The 23,786-nt window shown below is 36.6% G+C and overlaps 1 protein-coding gene and 1 long non-coding RNA gene across 2 annotated transcripts in view; one reads left to right on the top strand and one right to left on the bottom strand.

Annotated features, from left to right (window-relative positions):
• SLC9A9 (solute carrier family 9 member A9) overlaps window positions 1-23,786 on the bottom strand; it is a 218,047-nt gene that overhangs the window by 146,834 nt on the left and 47,427 nt on the right. Inside the window, exon 6 of the mRNA XM_084530249.1 lies at window positions 12,972-13,077. Coding sequence (XP_084386375.1) covers window positions 12,972-13,077 — 106 coding nt within the window. The remainder of the gene's footprint in view (window positions 1-12,971; window positions 13,078-23,786) is intronic.
• LOC311441777 overlaps window positions 1-23,786 on the top strand; it is a 65,994-nt gene that overhangs the window by 33,454 nt on the left and 8,754 nt on the right. The window lies entirely within an intron of this gene.

Here is a 23,786-nt window from a genome sequence, read left to right as displayed (position 1 = left end):
TCTGGATGAGAAACTGCCTCAAACTACTTTTACAATGATGAACATCTGAAGTAACTCCACTGATTCAGTGCAATTGTTCCAGATTTGCACTGGAGTCATAAAAAAGTAGAATTTGACCCAAACATTTTATGAAACATTTCAAGGAGGCTGACTAGCCATGATAAATCCTTTGCCCCTGTGGACAACTAGTAGAGCAGTTTACACTAAACCCTTACTGAATCATAGATTTATTTCTCAGAATCACACAGCCCATAGTTTTTCTCAGGAGGACCTTAAAACTGAAATAAAAGAAAGTGATGTATATTTTATTTCTGACAATACTACCTTAATTTAGAGTTTGACTCAGCATCATAACGTTGTAGCAGAACTCACTATGGCTATCTGCCATGTCAAATGCTGAGGGATGAATAGCAAACTTCCATTTTTTAAGAATATCTAGTCCTTATCCTCCACAAACACACAGTCCTACTCACATCACTCTCCTCTGGGATTTAAATCAACTTCTCCCTGAGAGCTAGGTGGTTAAATAGTACTGTACTGAAGCTGTGCTATAATCTTGTAGCAACCTGGAAATCCTCTGGAATGATTCCAAATGAAGGGGTGGAGGGGCAATGTCAGCTTGCTAGCTGATCAGTGAAGGAACTTATGTGGTAAGTTCTTATTCAATATTCAAAGAGTTTTTCTTTTCTGTGGCCTCTGCTTATGAAGATCCTGATGTGTTTAAGTGTGGTGTGTCCCATTTGTACTCTCAAGGAAGCACTCCAGATTCACAGGAGGCCTGCCTGTAAATTACTCTGCTCCCAGAGACAGAGCAAGGAAGTTCTAAGTACCCAGAGCTCATAATCTTGAAAACAAATAGCCTGTTCTTTCACTCATTCTCTCCTCTGCAGCAAAACAGGAAAGAACCCCATTCTTTGGGGGTAAATTTGCTTTGGTAAATTTACCTCAGGCACCACAGAAGTAATATTATTCTTTTTCCTCTGTTTTTCCTCTATGTTACCTCCCTGAAATAAGCTGTCCATGGCACAAAAGTAATTTAATGAAGCAGGAGTACATGACAATGTGTGTTCAAAAAAAACCCAGAGTTCTGTAAATAGTCAGTGAAATATGGTACTTGTTCTCTGTTAAGAGGTCTTGTAAGCTACTGTTTTTGATTTAAATATTATGTCTCAGAAAGAGCTATGTCTGCTATTAGAGGATGCATGTAGTTGCTAGAGTGGCTGGATAGTCTATTGTCAGTAGCAAAGTCCTCTGCCAAATTTCTGGCCTACCAACAACCTTGGGCTTTTTTACTTCCAGAATGTAAGAGATCCTGTATGAGATTAAGAAAAGAGCCGCCACTCTCCCTTCACACAACTTGAGCATCTTTAGCAACTTGTGAAAAGAGCAGTGCATTCAGGGGCCTTGTGCTGAATACAACTGAGGAAGATAAATTATGTCAAAGCCCATAAAAATAGAGTGAAAGTTATCTGAAAGTCTATCTAAAATTCTTTTCAGTTTTAGCATGCTCCTCCTCTCCCACCTAACACACTCTAAAGTGTAAGAAATAAGAAAAATGTTCTTTGGTATGTGTCCACATTGTGGTATGTGGTCACCTTTCAGCCTGTGCTTACAAGCCACATTTTATCATTGTTTGAAGGGATCTAAATAGGAAAACAGCTTTAGATTTCATGTATATTTTCAACGTCTGGGATAAAGTTTGTTGATCTACCAGATTCTTGTAGAGATTATAAAAAGTGATTTAATGTTCTGAGAAATGTTGGAAGCATAAAGAAAATGGGTGATTCCTAAAGTACCTGGGCCATACGATGAATGACTACACCTCAATCCTGACTTGGAACAACATGTACCTTGAGGCTGGCACAAAACTGCCCTCATTAGCCACATTTTAATAGGGGAAATAGTACATTGTTACCTTGGGTAGCCCAGTAGGTTGCAAATGTTATGAAGGAAAATCTTGAAGGATAGCTCATTTCGAACTATTTTGTGTTAGTATTGCAAACTGCCTATGATTTTTTTCATTGCATTAGATATTAGCTTGTTTCAAGGATGGGTCACAGCCTTTTTCCCTTAGTGAAGACACACCTTTCATGTATACTCAGTTTGCTGTCTCTGTGTTTCAGCTGAGAACATAGCTGTTATGGGAATGATTTTCAGATCTCGGTACCCTATCAAATTTTTTTTCAAGCCCCCACCAAACAGATGATAATTTTTGGCTCTTGCTAATCTGGATTTGAGATGAGCCAGTAATCTAAAGAAGAAAATCTTTATAATCGCCTGAGCTGTCCAATTCCACCTACATTTCATTATTGAAAATATTTTCTAAATTTTTCTTAAAAAAAGAAAAAAGGAAAGGCTAGGGAAAAATGACTCTGGTGTTGTCTGAATGAAATACTATCTTGATAATAGAGGTTCTCTCACAAATATTAGTTCCGCTTCTATTGCTGTATAATAAATGGTTGCAGTTGTTGCCATGGCAATTTTCATTTTAAAAAATGTATCCAAGTGAAGACAAGAAATGCAGCTGTTATCATGAGAAAGTCTAAAATAAATCCAGATGTGAACTGCATGCTCTAGTGTTGGCAGTAACAATGTCAAAACCAAAACATGTTACATGTTTTGTCTTCTTGATACAGTGGAGCTGAGAATAGAGATTTAGGGATATTTTGAATTGTAGGTCTCTGGTTCCAATCCAAACATAGCAAATGAACAGAATAAAATTTACCTTAGGGAAAGACACTTCACTTGCTACAAAAGCTGGTCAGCCTCGCATTGAGAATGACAGTAATATTCCTATAGGAACAAGTTGGACTTGAAGCTCTTCTCATTTACCTTTCTGATAATACTCACATTACTGCAGCTGAAATCTAGCCACTTTGCAAAACCAGTATAGAGAAAATACATTTATTTGCCTATCTTGTACAAAAACTGTACAATCGCATAAGTGTAAGGCTTTCTCACTATTCCACTTTGAAATTCAGACTTGTCTCTCCTAAGGGGAAGAAAGGAAATTATCCATCTGTTGCTCCTGCATCTTTCACTGCTGTGAAAAGATGCATGAGTCTAGCAATATTTTAAAGTTTTGGAAACCTTAGCTGACAAATCTCTGTAGAGATCAGATAAAACTCATCAACTCATCTTCTAAGACCCTATTTGCATTAGGTTTGTGCCATCTAAAATTCAAATGTGATTTTTTCCTGCTATTGCTTTTGCCCAAACTCTTCTGCCTACTGTTTGACCAGCCATCAGAACTGACCAGCAGCATCACTCTTGTCTTCCTCTCTCCCCTGTTTTTCACAAAGTAGTAAGGAGGAGAATTAAGAGCTATGTGTACCAGAAATAAAGAGGGGGTATCTCTTGGCTTTAGGGAAAGAAGGAGATTGGTTTAGCAGTTTACAGTCCTGGATTATGCTTTAGAAATAATTTCTTTCCATCTCAGATGGGAAAGGAAAAGACTGGTGACTGCAGCACTACTGCTGGAGTAGTAGGTCAAGCAATTCAGGAGAACAGGTGGAGTGAGATAGAGACGGTGAAAAGTGAGAGAGAAGAAGATTGGGACAAAAACAAAATCAGGTGGAAATGATGACAGAGTGGAGCTCTATAGCCATTGGAATAAATTCTAAGAATAGAAGTTTGCTGAGTCTCACCATTTAAGTAGCTCTGAAATGCACTAGCTAGAGGTACACGCTCATCCTGCTGTGCCTGGTGTACAGGGAAGGCAGCTGCATGCAGCTGCTATCAATTATTCTCTTTGCTCAAGTGACAAAAGTATATTCTGAAAACACTAAAGTTCCTAATCCAAATGTCTAACCACATGCTCTGAGGTAATGTCTTGGGTATGGACTGAGGGAGGTTTCTGTGGATGAAAAATAAACCTCAAAAATTACATTTGATTAAAATGTGTACAGGAGGTGTGTCTCCATTCCTCTTCTGTAAGACATGAAAATATATTTTGGGCATTATGTAACTTTTGAGTACGTGATAACATTTGTGTTATTTTGATGTATGTCATGGATGAATCCCCATGTAAACACAAGCCTATATGTACATGTGTGCGCATGCAAAAGAATTTCATGTGGGTTGATGTTGGTTCACTCTAACAGACTCAAGAATTTATGGATTTGAGTCTTAAAAGATTAAGGCTTGCAGTAGAAATCAGTTTGCCTGATGCTGTTGCTGGTCAAATAAAAAATAGGAATCAGAGCAGGTTAGAATGATAAAATTCAAATTAAGCTGGGGAGGATCACTAGGGACTTCAGTCTTTCCTGCTTCTGGGTAGCCACTGGAAATACGCAGACAATTCTACCACAGTGCAAGCAGGTTCTTCTTGCATTTCTTTCATGTGATGACAACCTGATCTCCAAAGAATAAAAGAATTTTGATGGGGTTTTACACTGTTGGAACACAACATCTGTGTCATTAAAAAAGCCATACTCTTCAATATAGTATTTCTGGAAAGGTTTTCAACAGTGAATAGGTATTGATGGGTACCAGTAAATGAACTGGCAAACTCTCCCTCACCTTTCCAGTACATATGCCTTTTCTACTGTCTGTCCTCCTGGGAAGACTTGTAAATATGTTCTACTGCAAGTACCAGGCAGACTGTTATGGACAGTGCTCTCATCCAGATGAGCTTTCTTTCGCAACACCTCAAGGGAAATAGTATCAATACATTCATTTTCTACTAAGAGGGAGTTGTCTCTCTAAGTGTAATTAGACTCTGTATGTAATGATCTTCCTCAGAAAATCTGTGTCATTCACTAGAGAAAGGTTATTTGGATAAGGAAAAACATCTGGAAGAGCTTAAAAAACAAGCTGACTCGTACCAGGGTGTATTTCTGTTATGAAGAGTTCTCAACTGAAATCTTTGAAATGAAGAAGCTTTGATGCCAATTCAGTCATTTGTATGGAAAATGTAGCTAAATAAATGCCTCTTAGATGTGATTTGCAAGCTCTGCAAGCAGCATGCTTAATTCGGAGCTTGTGTTTCAAATTTTTAAATGTTATCAGTTTGTTTGTGTATAAGTGGACAGAAATACCTGCAGCTAGTCTGATTTGATTGGATATGACAAGTACAGACATTCCCAGCTGATATGAGCTAAGTTACATTTTAATACATCCCTGAGGGTAATCTCCATAACAGTAGTCACTGAAATCTATTCTAGTTTACCAGACAGCAAATAAATTGCATAAACAAAACAGAGTCAATTAGATAATTTATAGCTAGAGACACCTTTAGCATGTATTTACTAGAAGCTATGTAGAATTTTAATGTGGAGCTGATATTGGAAAAAGAGGTATGAAACATTAAAAAGTGAAATAAATATAGTGATGAGGAATATCACTATTTCCTGAAAACATTCTGTTCCAAGTCTCCATTTCATACTGAAATTCCAGCTACAGCAAGCATTACAGAAATCCAATAATATATTTCCCTTGATTTAAGCACAGAACTGTTCTGTACAGTAAGGTTCACGGAGAAAAAAAGAAATGAAGTTTTAATAAGCAAAGGCTTCACCATATTATGTAGGATTTTCTCTATTCTAGGAAAGAAGCTCTTTTAAAGTTCACGCTAATAGCAAGCTTGGTCGACTTCCCAGTGTTTGCATCTCCTGTTCCAGATGGTCAGTGACGTGAAACTCTAATTATCATCAACAAAATAAGCAGGGACTAAACCCTTCCTCAAAGGTATAAAGAGCAGATGGGCAACCATAATTTCATTATTATAGAAATAATAGATGGAAAGGATTTCACATCCCCCTTTTTAAATCACTCACTACTTGCACAATTAACTCCTTGCTCTATTAATTTATCAGTTACTCTTATTTGTTTGGTTGAGTGGCTGCTTGGTATATAAGCCTTTCTAACAGTAGTAGTAATAGTAGCCAATTTCATCTTGTCCAAGGGGAACCAGCAAGTGAAATGTTTGGGCTGAGCTTCCATCCAGCATTTTGCTTTCTTTCGGGTTTTTCAGCAAATTCTATTTATTCCCCTCCACAATGTAGCAGTCATTCCTTCCCAGGAATCTTTGTGAGAATAATCACAAATAGTAATTTATGTGGAATGAGGATATGGCTGACTCCAGAGGTCTGGTTCTTAGTCATTTGTTCAGAACTGCAGCTCACAGACTTACCGTAATCCTCAAATATTTATCAAGGATTCAGAGTCATGCAAGTCAGTACCATGGAGCAGCTCTTCATATGCCCATTGTCAGGCAGTACTGGTCTCTCTTTGACCGGCAAGTTCTCAGTCAGGTTGCACAAAGAGCAATCACCCATCTAGGCCTACCACTGCTCAAACTGAGTACAGAGAAACTCCAGTTCCTCCAGGTCTGCCAAATTTATTTATGTAAAAACAGCTCCAAAGAAGGGGTCGGGGGACATATCCCATATATTCTATATCTGGCAGAATCTCATTTCTTTCCTGAATCAGTTTCATTACCTGATTAGACTGCACCATTCTTTAGAACCGACTGACCTAATTATTACACTTTTCAGAGTTTCCTTCCACTTCAGGAGCACATTTTCAACTTAAGGATTTCAAACACAGACATTGCTAACAAAACAAAATAAAATCCTACAGAACTGCACCAGAGGAAAAAATAAGCATGCATATAAACTAAGGTTTTCCTCTCCATCCCTATGAATGAACAAGAGTTAAGAAAACTTAAGAGTTTACAGTCTACAGGTTTCTGTATCAATGTCATGGTCTGCATTTACACAGTGTGCCACATGTTGGTTTCTTACTATGTCTTTTCTTATGCTTGCTTCTTTTTTTTCTAGCCATGTCTTCATAATGTCCATTTGTTGCCTTCAGACTTTCAGGTTCATACTTTGTCTTTCATCCCTATTTCACCATCCCTTCCCATTCTTAGAAGTCTATGTGACATTTATGTTCTTTAGGCAGGAAAATGTTGCTTTTGTTAATCTTTTTAAAATTTTTCTCATCTGTCTGATGGCACACATGCTTGTATTTCCTTTCTTTCTTCCTTGGCCAGAAATATATCTCTGTGTGGTTTTTGTACAGTAGTTGGCAATGAATGAAGCTTATACACTTCTGCGAAAGAAGGACCTAGGTTCTATGTGTGAGTACACTAAAGCTATTAATTGTGTGTGCAGAAGTGCCCACTTAAGATATAGGATTTTTTTACAGTATAACTTATGGGTTACAGTATAAGATATGGGTTACGGGCTGGCAGACTTCACCATATTATTAGACTGAATGAAATCCTATTTACTTACAGATGATGGAGAAACTGAAACAAAGTATTGGTGACAGAAAAGTCTTAAGTGACTGCATATAACATAAAAGTTTTGAGATAGTAAATATGGGATCTCACCATGTCACTTTTAATGGCCATTTCCTGACTGCAACTGCAGCATAAGGGAAAAACATGAGGTGAGAACATTCAGCTGTCTTTCCTCTGAAATTTGTTATTCAATGGGTTCTGGGATCAAAGTGCGGCAAACTATACAGAATAATGCTCTGCAAATTGAAGGGCAAAAAACCCAAGTCACAGACAGTCCATGACAAAAGAAGAACGCTTAAAATATTCTTAAAGGGAGCCTTACATCTAGTGAGATATGCACCAAGGAGATATCCATCATACCTTTCAAAGCCAATATTATTTCCTGAAAATCCCAGCTCCTAATTTCATTATTCAGCAGCATAGTTACACTGACTTTTCTTTTCCTGTATAGGTCTACTAATTTTAATATAAAATAAACAAGGAATCACAATTAGAAATAAAGCCTGCTTGTAAAAAGTGAGAAAGTAACATTTGCTGATAATGGTTGTTAATTAACCAAACCAGTGACCAAGTTAAATGAAACATAAACTGAATATTTGTACCTATATTTGGTGTGTGTCAAATGTCTCTTCAGTCTCTGACTACAGAAGTGTTTCTTCAATCTCTGACTGAATAGAATTTAAAACCTCATAAGAATAGAATAGAATTCTATTAGAATTCTAGAATTTAAACCTCATAAGTAATAAAAATACTGGTAAACAAATAAATATCTAAACCCAGAAAGATTTAAAGGTTCTTATTCATCTTCTATTTGAGGTCCATTTGATCAGAAGAGTTTCATGTATTTTGGAGAGATCTGAACTGAACTAAAATTAGTAATATCATGACTGTACCTACTAGTAAGGATCACCGTTGTGACAGAAGGAATTCTCTTGTCTTCCTAAGGCAAGCATAGGGATCACCGTCTGAGAAATGTCAGCCTTAATAGGAACTAGCAAAAACTGAGCCGAACACTGGCTTCCGAGGTATTTGCCATGGAAATTAACACTGTGATCCAAAAAAATTCTTTCACCTCTGCTCACTTGTCTCAGTTACCTCTGCTGTGTTACTTTAGAAAGCCCTATGCAAGTTACCAGAACTTCTGAGAAGACAGAATGGTTTGAACATGACATTAATTTGCATACAGTACTGCTAGACTAGAATGAAAATATTTTTTGAGCAGAGACATGGAGCTATGGAAAGTGTTAGAACATGTCCATCCTAGAAATATTTAAGGGGAGCCATGAAACTACTTTTATAAAAGATTTCCCTACTGGGCATAGTAATGCTGATCATTATTCATTTGCCCTGCTCCCTTTCACCTCAATACTAAGCCCTGCAATACTACCCCCTTTCCCCTCAATACTAACCCATAAACAGACTGAATAATTGAAATGCCTCCTTTATGCTCTATTCTATTCTAGTGGATAAACTCTGATATTTATTTTGAAGAAGGAAAGACAAAAGCAAGATTAAATAGGTTGCTTCCAGATTATTTGTTTTAAATTTCAAGTCTTTAAAACTACTATAAAGGAGTTTGGATTCTAAGGACAGTTAATTTATCAAGCACAGATATGGTGTCATGTGCTGTAGCTGGATCGTGAAAAAAGGACTTGAAATATATCTGTTTTTAGAGAAAAATTGTATTCCAACAAAGCTGGGAAATGAAATTTCTTCATCATAGTAAACTGCTTGGTAAATCTTTGAACCAACCCAGAGAAGTTTATTTTATAGAATGGGTTGCAGCACCTTTTTACTAGCATAGATTTTCCAAAACAAAACAAAAGGAATGTTGCACATTCGTGACATTTTATCTGTCCAATAGAGGCTCACTGAATTCCTGAAACATACAACAGGACCTTTTACCCTTCCAGATCCTACTGCTCTAAGAATTTAGCTTTTTAGTCCTGGTTCTAGATTTTTGCAAAAGGATCCTTACATTTTGACTATGTCAAAATCCAAGCCTTCCATAGCCTAATGTTCGTCAATAAGCATGAGTGAACTTTATGAAATGCATCCAACCTGTTGATACATTACAAAAGAGGCAGGATATCCAATTTGAACCAACTCAGTATTTTTCAGTTATGTTCCTCTTCACCTTCTTCTACAGAACCTCCAAGGTCATCATCTCTTCCTTTACATACCATTTAAGGTACTTAAAAACAACAAGCCAAACTTTATAAGAAAACTATGTTTACAGTATTAGTTTCCTCTCTGCACAGAAATATCCAAACTTTGCAGCTTTCTAGGGCAATTAGCATTCTGAAAAGGTAGGACTTCATTTCCTATGTCAGCTAGAATCCATGTTCTCTGGTTTCTCTGCTATGTGATCTTCCCCTACACTTTTTATCTCCAGGATTTCCACTTCACTCACATATCAAACTGTTCTTGATTGCATATAACAGAGGGGTGGGAAATAATAAATCAATTTCTTGTTGGAACTAATAAATCCATGTCCAAATGTCATATGTCCCATGTCCCCTAGCTGCCACTCACTTCTGATGATTACATATGAAAGACAATACCATATGTTGATCGTAGACTTTTTATACATACTAGCTAACATGCTTGCTGCCAGTGTGACTTCCACACTATCACATCTTCTAGGAAGGAGATGAAACTCAGGCAAACTGAGCCAATACTGGAGTACAAAAGCCAGTGGAGAAACAGAGGCACCTCTTTTGCATAATGATGTTACAAACACTTCTCACACTGACTACAATGGAAACATTTCTTGTGCAATGTTCTCTAAGATAATTTGTTAGCAGGGAACATGTATCAGTATTCATTACTGCTTTCCACATCCTGCACTCAGAGAGCACTCAGCATGAGAAAGATTAAATAGCTCTGCTAAATATACTATCTTGATGATAATGACCTGTTCAGCCACTTTTCTGTCATATCTCAAGATATTCAGTGCTATTTTTACAACTTCTTCCACACTTTCTTATACAAATTCCTCTGCAAATATGCAAAAACTATGTGAAGTCCAAAACTACAGCATGTGCGCTCAAAATATATGCAAATGTTTGCTTCAACAAGTTTTATATCGTACATAGAGAGAACAATGAAAACGGAATGAAAGAGAAGTAAGAGGTCAATCTTCAAGATCTGATTAAAAATATTCATAAATTATTATTTTTCAACCAGATTCAACAGTCTTCGTCACACACAATTCTGAATTTACTGGTTACTGGGATGTTTCTCAGTTATGATCTTTAGAATGCAGTCCGCAGCTAGTAAGTTCCCAAGTGCACACACTTCTTTGTTCATTGTATTTGTCTATAAAGTGCTATTTACATTTTTCTGTAATGATAAATATTCCTCAGTCTGGAATTCATGAATGAAATATATCACCTTGAATGTTTCATCCACCGGCTTTCATAAAAGGTTGCTGCAATCCGTTGTTTAAAATCAGATTCCAAATAGGGATGTTACACTATTCTAATCACAAAGTGGTTTCACTTTCTAATCACAAAGACTATGTATAGCATGTATAAACACCCAAAAGAAGCTCAAATATCTATTTTCCTATGTATGCCTTGTTTTTTTTTTTTTTTGTTTTTTTTTTTTTTTAATTTAAGCACATATAAACTACTTCTAGAGATACTGGTTAGGCTGTAAATAGACAGAGAATGAGTACATGGGTGACAAGTCCATTTCCTGGAGAACAAAGTACATAGTAAATATTCATGGCATAATTATTCATATAGCTTTTTCCACATAAAAGCAGGCATGTTTAGTCAGCTAATGAGTATTCTCTTGTAGCTCTGTTATCATTTTTCTTAAATACCATGAATCCTTGATATAAACGGGCTTTAAAATGACTAATTCTGAATGTTTAAAATGTGAAATATAGGGTAACTGGTCTGACTGCTGTCCTTCTTAACTAAATGATACACAGTGCAGTAAAAATGTTGGAGGGAGAAGCTGGAGGAAAAGATAGGTATTAGTATAAAGCCTTGTTGGCAGATAGCCATACTGCTACCTTCACCTTGCCAAATCATCACAGCTAACCATAAGAGGCTTCCCTCTTTTCTCTTCCTTTCCTGTAATGAGTCATTCCTGCAGACATTAACTTGGTTATTTTGTGAGCTGATGAAACACTGTGTATTCTCTTTTTCAGTCTTCTATTTACCGTTACAAAGTGTACAAAATCATTTGTTATTGCTTTTCCGTATTTGTAAACATTATTCTCACACCTTTTTAAATAGTCCCCTATTACTATAATTATGAACATGCTGTGTTTGCACCATCCTGAAAAGGTGTATATGTTACAGAGAAAAAAACAAAACAAAACAAAACAAAAACCCTAGCTGTTCTTTCATAGTGACAGAAAAATAATATTCTTCATTTAAATTCAGTTTGGTTTACTAGATTGTTAACACATTGAAGCTGACACTATTAACAGTATAGCTTTACTTATAGGTACAGAAAGGAAGATCATTTTAAGTTGCAGAAACATTTCCTTTGTGCAGAAGCTGATTATTTAAGCCAGAAATTAATGAAATGTGAAACTGATGATATATTCTCTTCATTCTCTGCAAATGACTAAATCTATTAGAGTAATCGAGGTATTATTACTCACACTGGGTATACAGAACAATACACTAATTTTACAGGGACCAGAGATTATATAGTAAAGAAAGTTTGTAATGTACCATGTATAGCTAAGAAAACAAAAGGAGATAGCCAGCATTAGTGTCAGGCACCATTCCAGTTGATTTTTTTTTATCCATGTACAGGCTGAGGATCCTAACCTAGACCTGAGTACAGGGAACCTGAGCAGATGCTAGAAACTCATGAATCAGGTGCTATCTGATAGTACTTATCTTCCTAGATTTACTTTGCAGTTGAGTTTCACTTTTGAAGAGATCCATGTACTTTGACATCACAGTGACTGAAAACTACAGACACTTAAAACATTCTGAGTGTCTCTGTGCTGCATGTAGCATAATTGTTACACAGCCTATAGGAATCTGGCTCTAACAAATGAAGAGTCTAAATGAGCTGTAAATGTCTAGGTCTCTATTAAACAATGCCAAATGAAACAGAGAAGAAAATTTCAGTCTTTTTGTCACCTACAAGCTTCTTTCCAATTTTTAAAGCTGCCTTAATGGATGCTTTTCTATCTGTTCCCTCTACCGAGGTTGCCATTCCTTGCTTAGTTCTCCTTTTGTGCATTTTATTGTCTGACATACTAGATGCTCTGCTAAGTGGCACATTCCAACCCAGATATGCTCAGATAATTCAGCATTTGAGAATATCATTCTTGCTCTAAAAACAAGGCAAAGATTTTAGTGTAGGTGAACATAACTAGACTGATAACTGGAATATAATAAATTAAATACGATTACTATTTTTAGTATCTTGAAACTTTTTTTTTTTTTTTTAATTCAACTATTATAATTGTTTCAGACAAAATGTGCACATTTTACAGAATATACTGCTTTCTAGGCTGAAGAAAATGAATGAAAGTTGCATTTTGGATACTCAGTTGCTATTAATAATACTGGAATTATTTTATTTAACAAACCAATAACAACTCCAAAATGACATCTCTGTGATGAAAACTTAAAAGGCTTTATCTATACTTGGACACACAATATGATTTGTGAAAGATATCAGCAATTTATGCTTGGAATTACCTCACCAAGTAAAGAATCAAAGTGGCTGTACTTACTATGTCAGCACAATAGCCACAGCATCATTTAGAACACTCTCTCCAAGCAGTAGCGTGTACAAATCTGTGTCCACATGCAGCTCATGGAAAATAGCAAGGACTGTCACTGTATGGAGACAAAACAGTGAATTTGTTATTTTCATATTCCTCTGGCAGTTCAAGAAATAAAACAATGTTAGGGTGTGGGCTTTGAAAAGTCTAATCTGATTTACTACCCAAGTGGCTAATAACAGGGGTCAACTGAAGTATATAAGATACTAAAATCCAGCAAGTCTATGTGTTTTGTTGCTTCAGCTAGTTAGAAAAAAGATTTCCCTCTTACACACAGAATTATGCATAAATGAAAATGTCACAGTATATTTTACTATACACAAAGGACTTGGATCTTGTCACCAAGGAGTAATAAGGGTGCAGAAAAGTGTTGGGTTTGCTATGGGCCTTGTGGGTGATGAAAGTAGTGGTTTACCTGTTTTAAGAAGGTATAATTATGCTTATCCATCTGTAATGTGTTTTTATTGAGGAACACTCAAATAATCTTGTACCCTGTCCTACCAACAATAAAACCACTTTCACCTCAAGTGCAGCACACCTGTAGTCATGAAGCTCTCTCATGCAGATCAGGACAACTGATATTTGCAACCCATTTTAAGGTTCCTTCAGTGTTCCTTCATTGATTTAAGTCCCTTCCTACTCCCCAAGTGGTACGCTATATCTGACTTTTACCTTACCAGTGCAATAGAAAAAATTTAGTTTGTGTCAGATTTCAACTTGTTGGCTAAATCATTTAGACACACGTCCTCAAGGGCATGTAGATACCTGTACCATACTTAGGATTTTAAAGGACCTCCGTTTCCTAACCTGTACACAATCCTTTCCTAGACCTTTCTAGCATTTCATAATCTCTAAATGAAAAAAGCTATCCATGTTCTTTGTTGATACTAGTATTCGCTCTTTGCATGGAGGAAGCAGAACTTTCACTTTCCACACATCATTTAATGTAAATGCCTCCAAATATTTGTATGGTTGAAAATTACATGGTAACTCACTGCTTCACTGGTGCTCATTCTAGTAAGTAATTGTGCAATTGATTCAGTCCTTATAGCCTACAAATCTAAAATATTAGGAGTGCCTTCAGGATGCCATGTTAACACCTGACCTTTCAGAAATTGAAATTATACACTTTCATGTTGAGATGACTGCTGATAACTTACAAATACATGAACAGGTGATTATATTCTGTCTTAATCAAATTTATTGGAAATTTGAAATCATTGCTGATAAGATTTTCTGAAAGGTGCTTAAATATCTATGTAATCTAAATATATATATATATCTAAATATATATATATATATAAATGTACAAACCTAAAACAGATTGTCAGTTCCCCTGTGGGATTTTATGTCACAGTGATCTCTGTTGATGTGTTATCTTTGAAGAATTCTGGAAGTGTTATTCTACTCAAGGCAATTTAGGAAAAGTGTGTGAATAAACATTTGATGATATAGCTATATTTAAATGAACTAGTTTATTTTACCATCCTGATAAACTCACCCATCTAGACCCACTATGATTATAAGTTAAACCAGGAAAAGAGTTATTTCCTCAGAACAGCTCAAAGGTGTAGGAATAATCTTTATCGGCAAGGATGTTTTCTTGGTTCACCAATACTCTGCTGGTGCGGCCTCATCTCCAGTACTAGGTACAGTTCTGGGCACCACAATATAAGAACGAAATAAAAATTAGAGGACATATAAAGGAAGGCAACAAAGATGGCAAAGGGTCTAGAGGGGAAGATGTATGAGTGTCTGAAGTCCCTTGGTTTGTTCAGCCCCGAGCAGAGCAGGCTGAGCGAAGGCCTCATGGCGGCCTGCAGCTCCCTCACAAGGAGAGCGGAGGGGCAGGCGCTGAGCTCTGCTCTCTGGGGACAGCGACAGGACCCGAGGTAATGGCATGGAGCTGGGACAAGGGAGAGTCAGGCTGAGGGTTAGGGAAATGTTCTTCACCCAGAGCGTGGTCGGGCACTGGGACAGGCTCCCAGGGAAATGGTCACAGCACCAAGCCTGGTGGAGTTCAAGAAACATTTAGGCAATGCTCTTCAGACATATGGTTTAATTTTTAAGTAGTCCTGTGTGGAGCCAGGAGTTGGACTTGATTATCCTTGTGGGTCCCTTCCAACTTGGGATATTCTATGATTCTATGAATATCTCTCTATTTTTTTTTTCTTGATTAGGCAGTGCTGCCTAAATGTGCTAAATGTGCACCCATTTTAGTCTCCCATTCTTTGATGGCATAACAACAGACCAGTTTTCTAAAACTCTTTGCCACTTCCAGCTTTTGCTTATTAGCATATTACTTTGGGCTTGCACTAATACTCACTCCACAAATGATAGAAGGGAAACAGTATAGTAATCAAAGTCCAAGATACTGTTGGTATTTGAATAGACAAAGCTAATTAGACAGATACCTACACATTCCTGTCCATCCTCTTGCCTCCTACAAAAACAACACCTTTTCTTTTATGTAACAAACATATTCTCTTACACTCTGAACTCTATTCCCCAAATCTGGTTCCAGATCTTTTCGAATGAAAGTAAAATAATAAAGCCAGCAACACAATAATGCACCACTTGCCTCCTCTGTGAAAGACTCCCTAGTTCACCCACTTCTCGGGAAGTATCTTCCATTTCATATGTCTCTCCCACTCCCATTGGAGTTTACTGCATTTTCTGTTGCTTGATGAAGAATCTTGGTCTCTGGAGGAAGACCACTACCAGTATCCACTCTGTCCTTACCCCCTTCCCTCCACACCCCTCCTCCCCCCCACCCCCCAGACACTGTAAGCTATCAGTGATACGTGTCATCACTAATGACACATATTTATCTGATCTATTTTTAAAGAACTGAAGTGTTTGTGGTTTCACAAATCCCAAGGAAACTAATCCACTCTTCAGTTTATAAATGCAATTATTCCTGAACGTCTAACCTATATTTCCCTTCCTACTCTTCAAGTCTGTTAATTTCCATTCCTAACCTAATGAGACAGAAATAATTTGGCATATTTATTGACTTTTTCTTTCTTTCAGCAACATTTTTCCTATTCAAAGATTCATTTCAGATATATCCTCTCTAAACTGACTTGCTTCTTCCAATCTTCTCTTTTCAAAAATATTTTCTATCCCTTTAATTACTAGCTAATTTTCACTAAACTTTTTCTAATCAGGTGGTATCTTTCTTGAAATACAGTGCTCATAACCCTATCCAGTTACTGTAGCTGATGCTTGCTGTCAAGAAATAGAGTGAAATGATGTGGTAGAATATATGTTTATGAAACTGAAACTGTTTTCCTTTCCCCCTCCCCACCTGTATTAGTCCTCATGACTCATTTTCAGGTTGTAAACTTGAAATCCTTTTCAGCAGTAAATGCCATTTTCTTAGCTTCTATCTATTAAGATGACTATTCCTAACTGTAGCACTTATCCTTGTTGATTTTAAACTATTGCAAGGATTAAGTTGAGTTCTAATCCTGTTTTTCAAAGTGCTTGCTATCTCCTCTCAGCATATTATTATATGTTAAAGAAGCATCCTCTATTGCCTTAGCCAACTCATTAATGAAAATGTTAAATGGTATCTGCACAAGAACAGAGAGCAGCAGAACCTCTAGCACATCCATACCATTTAAGAATTCAGTAAAACATTTGCATTGCTTTGCCAAAACCATATAGCCATTTATTCAAGATCACATTTGCTTTTGTTGCTTATGAGAATCTATGGATACATGTACAAAGGGGCACATTAAAAAGGACATAACACTAAACTAAGGGAAAAAAAAAAAATTGAATTACTCTCCAGATAGAAAAATACTTTGTGAATAATCGTAGTTGTCCAAAATAGTCACACTATGTTTTGTCTGATGGACGACTTTAAAAGAGAACAAATTTAAAGATTCAGCATTTGCCGTCATATATCACAGTAATCTGTGACATCTGATCTGTGAGAAGATTTATATTTAAGTAAAGTGTATAGTCTTTAGATACTACATTGCAGTATGGCCTCCCTAGCTTTCTTAAGGCAAAGTAGGTAGGACTTGATTTTTGTGTGGCAAACTTCTTAAAGTCTTGTATAATTCATTAGATACAGTATGATAATATGGATTAAAAAAATACTAAACTACATTTCCCTAAACTACACAGTGACTCTTAAGCTCTTATTTCAATCTAAGCATATGAGGACAGAGATAGAGACAGGTAAAGAACTAAACAGTTGGTAATTTGGGGACAGCAAACAAACATATTTTTGTGGCAGTTGAAAACTCCCCAAAATAGAAATAAATAATAATAATAATAATAATAATAATAATAAACATGTAATAGAACTCCTGACTCAGAAAGGTGTACTGGGTCTGGCTGGAATGTTAACTTTCCCGGCAGCAGCCCATACAGTGCCATACTCTGTACTTGTACCTGGAACAGCAGTGTTACCACACCAGTGTTGTGTCTACTGCTGAGCAGCAGTGGCACAGCATTGGGCCTTTCTCTAACCCTCCTAGGGGGTGGGCAAAAAGTGAGGAGAGAAACATCACTAGGGCAGCTGACCTAAACCAATCAAAGGGATATTCCATACCATGTGGTGTCACACTCAGCAATAAAAGGTGGAAGAAGACAGGAAGAAGAGGGGAGGGGTGGGCTGTCGTTGAGAAAACAAAGGCCCTCCTCTCGAACACCGACTGCGTGTGTTGAGGCCTTGCTTCAAGGACGTGGTCAATCATCGCTCATTTGTGGGAAGCAGAGAGTAATTTCTTTCCTCTGCACTTCCATATAGCCTTCATTTATTTTGTTTGTTAGTTTTCCTCCCTTCTTTTTATTTTTCCTTTTCCCCTCCCTTTTCCACTTTCCCTTTTTATTTCCCCTTAGTTAAATTGTTTAGTTCATGGTAGTCTTTATTTAATTATTATAATTATTTCCCTTTAATTAAATTATCCTTATCTCAACCCGTGAGTTGTTCTTTGCTTTACTTCTCCCCCTCCTCATCTAAAAGAGGGGGAGTGAGAGAGCCGTTGTGGGGTTTAGCTGCCCAGCACAGTAAAACCACCACAAAGGGTAGTGAAATTCATTAAACGAATCAGTGGTGGGAAGCCTGAAATAATAAAGCATCTAAGATTTTCTCAGTACTTGTGCCAAGAGAAATCTGATTCTCTTCCTTGACTTCATGGACTGAGGGAACATCTGTTAAGATTCTAAGCCTAGCATGATTTTGATTGTATCCAAGTCAGAACTGGTGTCCGTGGAGCTGGTCTGTGAAAGATATCTTTTGATGTATATAGAAAAAAAAAAAGGACTTAATTGCTGTAAAAAGGATAATTGAAAATGTATAACTGAAATATCAGCAAACTTCAACAATCCATAAGCTAACTGTATCCAATACTTCTTTGCTGTTGTGTTTGAAAAGAACAAGGAAACTCAGAAAATAAATGCAACCATTATATAAAGTACTGGTTTTATCTTATCTTAATCTTCTGACTAGAACAATTAATATCTTTTGTAACTCGTGGGCTCTTAGGAGTTCATTATCAAATGGAAAGAAAATCAGATGAGAGAAGTCTCACTTATGTTTTCCATCAATTTTTCTTTAAAAATAACAATTCCAATTTTAATTATAGATTCCTTTCCCTGATAAACACTACTCACAGAGTAGGTCAGGGGTGTATAAGGAGAAAGCAAAAATATTTTAATTAAAAACATGCTTATAAACAGGCCTATAGAACCAGTGCAAAAATGTATTACTCTGCTGTATTTATAAACTGTGCTTTTTAATGCAAAATCCTCTGATTTTTATGAGAAACAGGAACTGTTCTTTCTGATAAATATCCAATTTTATCAATAACAGCAGCAGTACAACTCACATCTTAGGTTCAGCTGTAACTATAGTAACTTCAAATAGAAAAGAGCCTTGTGATTATCAATATGACCAAAGGTAAGGGAGTTCATTTAGCTCAGAAATAGCTGTGCTTCAGCAAACCTTGTGAAGGTAAATCTGTTTTCTATGCTTGAAATGTCAAAAGTTAAAAAAATAAGAAGTGCTAAAGATACATGAAATTTCTCTGGATTGGAAGGCCATTGCACAAAATGTGTTAATAACAACACCTACAACAAACTGCCAAAGCTATACTTTCCAGTTATTTTTTGGTGGCTAAGGCAGAGGTCAAATCTTTTAGTTCATGTGTCAGTTTTGTTCTGTCATTCACATGATTCCATTAAAACTTCTGGTACCCTGAAGCAGCCTGTTCCTGGGATTTGTTGTTGTGTCTGCCTTTCAGCCACACAAGACAGTTGATGCCAGATATCCTTATCCAAGCTCACACTTGAGGCAGTTTCATTTTGCAGGTCTCTAGGGACCTAGAGTTAGGGCTCTACTCTCCATTCCAGCCCCTTTTCCACAGCCTCTTTGGTGCTCTTGACATGCGCACCAGAACAAAGGCATGAACAACTGCTCCTTTCTTTTTGCATCACACAAAAAAAACTTCCAGCCTCCAGAGTTAGGTTACATTAGAAATCAAAATGCAGTACTAATACAAGGGAAACACTTTCAACAGTGAGAACAGTGAAACAAGTCTGCGCTGTTTTACATAGATTAACTAATGAGAAGAGATGATTTCCCAAAAAACATGATAAATGGTATCAGTTGATCAGATTGAAAGATACTGATCTGATGCTTAAAATCAAACACTAATTAAGGGAGAATTTGATGATGTTTTAAAATATTACTTCTTAAAAATTAAACTTCTCACCTGATGTCTTGAAATGAGAAACTTTTTCTGTCAATAATGAATAAATTATTGGAAAGAGATATTTCCTGTAAAGTGATTGATTCACTCGAAAACAACCTGTCTTTCCCATAAAGTTTCTTTTATTTTTATGTTTATGTTTATGTTTATTTTTTTATTTTATTTTTTTACTGGAGATCCAAGAGCTTCTATAATGCAAAATGTAGAAACATAACTAAGTATTTTAGGGAGCTAAGATTCGTAAACTGTAACACTCAAAGGATTTTCTCTTTTTAATTTTTCTTTTTAGTTCAACATTCGGTGTAATAATGGTTTCTCTATCAGCTTGTGATAATTCATCTTTATTGGAAAGTAGATAAAGGAATCTCAAACACAGTCCCAAGTATAACCAATCGTAATTTAACTTCTAAATTTTAGTTCAAATGCAATTTTCTATAGAAGGGAACCTATGGAATATTGTTGAAATTTTTCTGAATTAATTTTATGCCAAAATCTCTATATGAAGATCTTTAAATGCTCACCTAGAGAGTGCTATGCTGTTATTTCCTTTTTCCTAACAATATAAGGAACTTCTAAATGGCACGTATTTATTTACTGCCCTGGTAGTAAACTTATTCATTTAACATGTAAACATCTACAAGTCATCTTTATTATTACAAATAAGGAACTCAGTCAAAACAACTTCTGTCAAGTCAACAGATCGGTTTTTAACATCTTTTGAGACTTAATTGCTTTTCATAACCAAGGGAAATTAAAACTGGTTTTGGAATGTGTCTATTCAGTGAATGTGTCTACACAGTGAAAAAATAAATGAAAAATCAAGTAGCATATCTGACAAGAATTTCTTATTTCATACTAGGACAGTAATTTATTATTCTATTCTACAACACCAACAACATTTCACCAGAGATTTCTCTTTTTTAAAGCTAGATATCAAATGTAAAATCACATATAAAACTGATTATTTTATATGCTTCATATGATCTATCAGTCCTTTAGAGGATTGTGTTTTCACTGATTTTGGAATTCCTATGAGCTCTTTGCATGGCTTGATGTTATAATTTACGAGCAAATCCTACAGGAGAGTGAAATATTTTCAGCAATGTCTACCATTAAATTAAGCAAAAATTTCATGTAAAATTCTCTAATCTTTTGGGGGACTGAAATTAGATTAGATCAGTCTAATAGCTTAGATAACAGAAGGAGCAAGACTGAACATTCAAACAAATCTTGGACACACACAGGTACTCTATATAAGCAGAAGAGTAATTACCAAGAGCATTAATAGATGACAGTTTGTCCCACTAAAAGTATTCAGAACTGCAGTATTAGCTGTTTAAGCCTATTAAAAATTCTGGGTAAAGTAATCCTTGTCACTTCTTATTCCTTCCAGTGGAAGAGGAAGTTCACCCTCCCCTCCCCCTGAGCTTTGCCAGATTATTCAGTGGTGATTTAACACTATTGTAATCAAAATCACTGTGTTTGTCTTATACATGTATGTATATCCCCTTGTAAATCAACATTTTCATTTGTGGAACAAAATAGTAATGGAATGGAAAATGGGAAAAGAAACAAAGCCAACTACAAAACTATTCATAGCACAATCAAGAAAAGTACTTGGAAGCTTTAAGCAACTTTTTATTCCATAAGCAATTATTTTTCTTATGTGTAATTTCTGCTTTTAGTTTCTGTGTTGTTCTCTTGTTCTGAGGATAGGCTCTGATCATGTGATGAACCTTATTAAAGTAGTTGGGGGATTTTATAAGTGGCAGAATACTGGATGCTTAGCTTAATTTGAGAATAACAATTTGAGGCAGCTTTTACAGCAATCTTGCAACAACAGGTTTTGTTGAAATAAATTGTTTTACACCATATTTTTAAGCCATCAGAATGATAAATCACAAGCTCTCGTAGTCTTTTGTTAAATATTGAGGTTTCATTTAAAGAACGGAACAAATTTGTGGAACAGTGTTGCTTTTTGTCACTTCTTTTAATAGCCAAGAATTTGAAAGACTTTTTCATATGTTTCTCAGAGAAGCTTGTCAGGGGTATTAGCACTAACACAGCATGTCATGTGCATCATGAAATGCTTTTTGTTCTTTTTCCTGTAACCGCTCAACTGAAAATTTTGCAAAAATCCAGTGTACCTTTCCATATTTTTCACTTTGTTTTTGCATGATATTGTAGTTAGAATATCAATAAATTCTCTTTTCACTTCCTCCTTCACAGTTTTTCCATAGATGCAAAACCAATATTTTGATACCAGAGTAGTCTTACTATGAACATAGTCAGTGTAACAAAAATTTGCTAAGTCTATGAATAACTTTGAAGTTAGCCCTGTTTTAATTATTAGGTTGGATAGGAAATACTCCAGAGGTCCCTTCTGATATACACAATTCTGTAACTTGGAATTCCACTGAATCTGTTTCTCCCACACTTGGGTATTTACTGTAACTGTAGGCTTTAAACCTCACATCTGCAAGTTCTGGTCAACATATTAGTACCGATCTTTTCATAATTGTATTAACCATGTAACACTGCATTCAAATTCTAAATTGATACCTTATAAACTATATTTATATGGCCATATCTGAAAGTTAGTTCCCCATATCTTTAAACTAGGTTAGATCACACATTTTATAAGTGATCTGGATGCAGGACTCAAATACATGCTAAGTGAGTTTGTAGATGATACTAAATTAGGAGGAGCTGTTGACACCCTCAGGGGTAGAGAGGCTTTGCAGAAAGATCTTGACAAACTAGAGGGTTGGGCACTCGCCATCTGTATGAAATTTAAAAAGAAAAAAAAAAGTGTGCCTGGGGTGTGGCAATCCTGAATACACATGCAGGCTGGGGGACAAGAGAAAGGATCTGCGGATCCTGGTTGATTGCGAATTGAATATAAGCCAGCAGTGTGCCCTGGCAGCCGAAAGGGCCAACCATAGCCTGAGATGCATTTGGCACAGCATGTCTGGATGGTTGAGGGAAGTGACCTGATCTGCTCTGCACAGGTGTGGCCTGTGTGCAGTTTTGGGCACCACAGTATTAAGAAGGATATAGAAATGTTAGAGGGCATATAAATAAGGGTAACAAAGATGGTGAAGGGTCTAGAGTGGAAGACGTATGAGGAGTGTCTGAAGTCACTTGGTTTGTTCAGCTCAGAGGAGACTGAGCGGAGACCTCATGGCAGCCTGCAGCCTCCTTAGGAGGGGAGCAGAGTGGCAGGCTCGATGATCCTTTTGGGTCCCTTCTAACTCAGGATTTTCTATGTTTCTTTGAATGTCTATGTTAATTAACCATAAAGTTTAAGGCTCACAGAAGTTCTCATATTAGCAATAAACAGTCAGGTGTCCCGGAGACTGGAGAACATTATTCCAATCTGATTAAGGAGGTATTGAGGAGGCATTGGGGAGGCAAGGACAATCCCCAGACATGGACTGTATATCTCGAAACAAGACACTGGAACTCATGATAAGGAAGCGGCAGATGGACAGAGAAACAAACGTAAGGACTATAAATCTCAAAACTGGACATTGGAATTCATTATAAAGATACAACAAACGGAAGAATTAGCAACAACCATCTCTTGCAATTAAGAAACCTGCCAATTCAGCAGATTCCTGACCAAAGGTGAAAAATACACTGTGAGGAAGACTCAGGGTCTTCCTCCCAAAGACCCCTGCCCACATCCCAAAGACCCCTGCCCACAATTCTTGGAAGGCACTGCGCAGGCGCAAGGTGCCAAAAGGCTAATTAGCATGAGAAGCGAGGGAAGGCGGGGATAGGTAATGCATATGTATAGGTGCTTGTAGAATATTGATAGATTGATTGTATAAATTCAAGACTGCTTTCCGCTTTAGGTATGCACGATAGGTGGAGAGATCCCCCGTGCATCCAGCGCTGCAATAAAGAATATACCACTTAAAGGAATTTCGGCTTCGATCTTTGAATCAAATCTCTTCAGCAACTTCATTTGTAAAGTTTGTAAGATTAACACAGGTAAATCTTACACAGGGGATCTCTGGAGGCAATT

The sequence above is a fragment of the Aythya ferina genome (assembly GCF_964211825.1).
Source record: "Aythya ferina genome assembly, chromosome: 9".
Classification (NCBI taxonomy): domain Eukaryota; kingdom Metazoa; phylum Chordata; class Aves; order Anseriformes; family Anatidae; genus Aythya; species Aythya ferina.
This window is presented reverse-complemented; position numbering and strand designations above follow the sequence as displayed.